This window comes from Rhopalosiphum padi, chromosome 2, assembly GCF_020882245.1.
Source record: "Rhopalosiphum padi isolate XX-2018 chromosome 2, ASM2088224v1, whole genome shotgun sequence".
In the NCBI taxonomy this organism is placed as follows: domain Eukaryota; kingdom Metazoa; phylum Arthropoda; class Insecta; order Hemiptera; family Aphididae; genus Rhopalosiphum; species Rhopalosiphum padi.
In genome coordinates, this window is record NC_083598.1 from 35,942,017 (window position 1) to 35,947,176 (window position 5,160).

Sequence of the window (5,160 nt, forward strand, 5' to 3'; positions counted from 1 at the left end):
AGGGAGACGAGCAACGGAGGGGAACATACAGTTCTTTTAATCTTATTTTCAAAAGCGATACAAATCTAGTGACGTCTGTCTAAAATCTTTTAATTCATACTCATACGCGCCAAAAGTCGATTTTTCAAAAATGCATATGCAATATTTTTTGATACAATAGGTACAGATGTAGGTACTTACTACACCTGTACGAAAAAAACACATGCAAAGGGGTTTCATATTTTTATCAAAACCTAATAAAATGATTTCCGTTGAAAAACCAAAGCGATACAACATTATATTGTATGTTTTTATTTATCGAAAACGGAATATAACACATACAAGGTGTACGAGTACAGCTTTAATAAATTGTGAGTTATATTAGAACATTATTATCTTCGGACGTGTTGATTAATTATTTACGTTACTATTCGAAACGGATACGAATCGACAGTTATGTTTTTAAATATGTTCTCGAAGGGTTATTGTGAACATCAACACGACTTTAACATAAAACGTAATAACTATATAATAACATAAGTAATATTATAATATATAGTCTGCCCGTCCGACGACGTAATAAAATATTTGAACAGTTTCTAAGCGAAATCGCCATTCGGGAAATCTTACCACAAGTATAATCCAAAACAAAATGTGAGCTTTATATTGCCTATGCATACGTAATATATTACAATATTATGTTATTATGATTTTCAAACATATAGGTTACCGGTGAAAATCATTTTGCCTCGGCGTGAACTCTGGACGGCGTGAGAAAGGGTGATTGCTGTTCACCCGCCGCAAGTTACATACGCGTACAATAATAAGTATATTATAACAATATGGAGCGCGCGCGTGGTACACAATACGACGCGTGTCGGACATAATAAAATACACACAAGCGTGGTTTGTATATAATATAATATATAATATCATTATGCTCGTGGTCGTATTAAAACGTATTACACGCACATATAGGCGTATCACAGAACGGCGTACATATAATATTATATATATACTGTATAGGTTTGGTCGTCCCGTTGGGTGGCGCGACTTTCGTATAATATATATATGTATCCGCCGTCGCAGTCGGTATACCTCACACGCCGACTTGTAAATGTCAACGTTTTCGGGGCGACCTCCTGCGGCGACCTCAAATACAAACATACAACACACACATACACATTATATACTTAACTATATGCGTCGAGAGCTTTTCTCGGACCACAACACTCGATTGGAAACGTATATATATAATGGTACCTATAATGATATCCACTGCACACTGGTTACAAGACCGCGAGTTCGGCGTGCAAAACCCACGACGGCGGCTCGGTCGGGGGCTCGGGACTCGGCTGTTAAATTGGATTTTGAACGAGCGGACCCGATCTGACAACATTTATAAATGCCATTCTGATTATTTGTAAGACTTACAATGGTGCATCCTGTATGCGAATTACGTATTTTTATATACCTTGTGTACATATTATGTAATATATATATAGGTACTGCTATAGCTATATAATAGATATAGCTACATAGATTTCTGCACGTCAGCAAGTCTATACGAGCGTAAGTATACAAAGATCTGTGCGATGCGTTTATACGCACTCCGTTGACCTGGAAAATCAGCTCAGCGGGCGCTAAATAATTTATCTCATCGTCATCACACAACCCATACTCATATATGCTTGCCCACCTACGCTTCCACACTGGTTATACTATTTGTTTATTTAGTATCGACACGAGAATGTAGTTAGTACAAAACACGTTAATACGTCACGGTCACAAGTATTTGTTGATCCTGAACTTAAAAAATTAAAATATTTGTTCTCGTGTTCCTAGGTACTTGGGGATAAACAACAGGCTACATCGTTTGTGTGTAAATAATATTTGTTAAGAGTGGAATATCTGCTAAATGCGTTCAACAAATTACGTATAAAAGTAATTGTCTTGTAGATCTGTTTATAACCTGCAGTTGGTGGATACGTGGATCTTCATACGACATGAAGTTTCGCCGAAAATGTCGACAATCCTCGACAAACGAAGTCATTGATTATATCAAATTTTGGTCGTTAAAATCTGTAGTAATCGTTAGTTTTTGATTAGACTTTTTAACGCGTTACAATAACGCCCGCTGACCGCTATACATACATACATAGGCGCAACTAGGGTTAAAATTATGGGGGGGCTACAGCCCTCCTAACAAACCTATGAACTTAAAATATCCCATGGGGTGCCATCCCCCCCTAGTCCATAAATACCATCATAAAAATGGTATACTCTACTCAACATTTTATAGCAACCACTAGTAATTAGTATCTTACTAGTTTCTTAAAAATGTAATATTAATTATTATTATAACTAAATTTGTTTACCTCTAATATGAGAGTAAGAAAAAAGAAAACAAGTCAACTTTTTATAGTAGGTAACATTTTAATAAATTAACGGTATTTTTCTATTGTTAGCACTTGAAAAATCGTTTAAAATGTCTTCACTGTTAATATTGTTTGATATGTCTCTCTCAATATGAATGATAGATAAATTTGAAAACCGTTCTTGTATCATAGTAGACCGTAACCATGTTTTGACTCGCCTCATCGCAGAAAATGACCTTTCACAAGTTGCACTACTTATTGGCAAAGTATATGCAACACCAAGGAGTTTGTATAGATTTGGAAAAGTAGCTTCATTTATGATACTTTTCATTTGCTCTGGATCACCTAATACCTGATCTTGATACACAGTTTGAAAAGCATTTTTTGCAACAGTCATTTCCGCCATTAATGTATCAGTATCAATTTGAAACAGATCCTATAATACAGTAGTAAAAAAATATAAATTAAAGCATATAATCATAATATTCATTGTTTAGAGATTTTATTGAAAGATGATGTATTCTTACTTTATAATGGTTAATGAATAATTTGCTTTCTTTAAAATCAAGCAGAAAAATAATTTAATATTGTTTAATTTTGAAAAATAATAATTATAGTATGTATGTTTATTAAATGTTTTACATATTTTTAATAAGATACATACATATTTTTTATATATACCTTGATTAGTAGACAGTTCTTTTTCATCATGACCGCGGAAAGCTAGACCTTGTCTAGATAAATATAATACAATATCTATTAATATTTTCAAATATTCACGGTTTATAGAAATTTGTTCTCGGTTTGCAGTTTCTAAGCTAGTGTGAACAGAACCTGACTTTTTTGTTTGTTTAAGAGCAAACCATTTTGCTGAACATACCAAATGGTGATTAGAACTGCCATGAAGTTGTAATTTTGATTTTGATCCTTTCCCTTTAGAGCCACTAAGCTGTAAATAAAAATAATTAATGTCTATATTTACCTACTAATAACTGTTCACAAATGACTAGGCTATATACAAATATATAATACAGTATGAAAAAATGTACACTCTATTACACCACCTATGTAAAAATAAAAAGTTTAAAAGCATCAGATTTTTAGAAATATTCTCCTATGTAATCTTTTACACATTTCAAAATTAATACAATAATAAACTTAGTTAAAAACAGTTTAAAATTTACCTTTTTCCAATTGTTGAATCCTATTTTGACAAATGTATCCTCTGAAGTCTCATTACCAAATATACGGCACACATAACAATAAATTGCATTACTCTCGATACTGTACTCAATCCATGGAAAGTGATCATACCATGAAGCACTAAAACTTCTGTTTTGAGTTCCATGTTTGGTTTTTGGATACACCTAAACAAAATTTAAAATTTAAGTGTCAGGTAGCAACATAATTGAATAATAATGCATTTTATTACAAGTCTTAAGTTAACAAAGTACTTACCAAAATGGCAAAATACTATTATGATTTAAGCAAAAGGGAAGTAGGTTCATAGGTACTCATTTATTATAAAAAATATTTACATACCTACACCTAAAGGTTTTTGTTGCTATATACCTATTTTATATTAAAATAGTTAGGCTATTTATGATAAATGTTGTAGGTATTTATATATTAAGGCATTAATGACATGCAAAAATAACAAAAAAAAAATAGAAGTTAAATATACACAATTTTTAAAATTATTTAATAATGAATAACTTACCTGTAATATTGGTCGGTATGGCCCGGTGTGAATATCACCTAAATCATTAGGGCTATTCGGCTGTATTTTCTGTGCTATTACGGGCTCTTCAGCTTCTACTATGGAAGTTTCTTTGACCACTACGGGCACTACGCATTCATCATTTTTTTTTTTATTAATATTGAAAATATTAAAAACTTTATTGTTCATCTTAATATCGTATAGCAATAAATTCACAAAACTAATAAGAAATAAGTAATAACAATAACTGAAAAATACAGAGGCGTAACGTTTTATAATTGTAAATATTCTTCAATATTCCAACCTCAATTACAAGACAGATGACAGTACGACAAAGCTTATCAATGCAATCCTAAATATCACAAAATAATATAAAACCCACAGTCCCTGTCTAAAAATAGATATTTTTCACTCAATATATTTTATCAAACATAATCGTTATCTCTTATCTATTTTACTTGAAAACTTTTCGAGATTTAAAATATTCATTTCTTTTTTTCCAAGTGACAAAATACAATTTTACGTGTAATATTTAAAATTAATAAAGGATATTTTTGGGGGGGCTAAACCATAGCCAGGGGGGACTAAGCCCCCCCTAGCCCCCCCCTAGTTGCGCCACTGCATACATACCTATATATAATATATATATATATCTGTACGGCGAGCCCGATACGTAAGTCATTCATATTTTATTATAATAATACGTAACTACATACGTCTGTTTTAATAAAAAAAATCACACGACAACCGGGAAGAACGTGTTAAACAGTTAACAAGCGTGTAGGTACATCATGTATTATTATATTATATATAATGCGCGCTCTACAACACAGTCTATATATATACACGATATATAGTAACCTGCGTTGGGCTGTATACTCGTAGGTAGGTACATTATTATATTATTGTACGCGACGGTTTCAAAACGCTCGTTCATAAATCAAAAATCATTATACAATATATAATATTAACCGTTCGGTATACCTACTTTATAAGACATATTTTTTTGTGTTTGGACAATTTCAATGGAAGTGGCAACGCGCCGCAGCAGCACAATATAATAATAATAAAAAATATATGTAC

At 32.1% G+C, this 5,160-nt stretch overlaps 1 protein-coding gene across 1 annotated transcript; it reads right to left on the reverse strand.

Moving 5' to 3' along the window:
* Window positions 1-3,080: 3,080 nt before the first annotated feature.
* On the reverse strand, window positions 3,081-4,566 carry LOC132918947 (uncharacterized). Its single transcript, XM_060980305.1, has 5 exons — window positions 4,536-4,566; window positions 4,078-4,205; window positions 3,542-3,724; window positions 3,138-3,306; window positions 3,081-3,091 (listed from the first exon to the last, which is right to left on the reverse strand). Exons 1-5 carry the CDS (start codon window positions 4,564-4,566, stop codon window positions 3,081-3,083), a joined length of 522 nt encoding a protein of 173 aa, XP_060836288.1.
* Window positions 4,567-5,160: the final 594 nt, after the last annotated feature.

Bases quoted from the DNA above. Each gene is read 5' to 3' on its own strand.
- LOC132918947 (XM_060980305.1), bottom strand. From the start codon at position 4,566: ATGAATATTTTAAATCTCGAAAAGTTTTCAA. The intron at 4,206-4,535 runs GTAAAATAGATA...ATGAATGCGTAG, and splicing joins AAATCTCGAAAAGTTTTCAA to TGCCCGTAGTGGTCAAAGAA. The intron at 3,725-4,077 runs GTAAGTTATTCA...AATTTTGTTTAG, and splicing joins CATACCGACCAATATTACAG to GTGTATCCAAAAACCAAACA.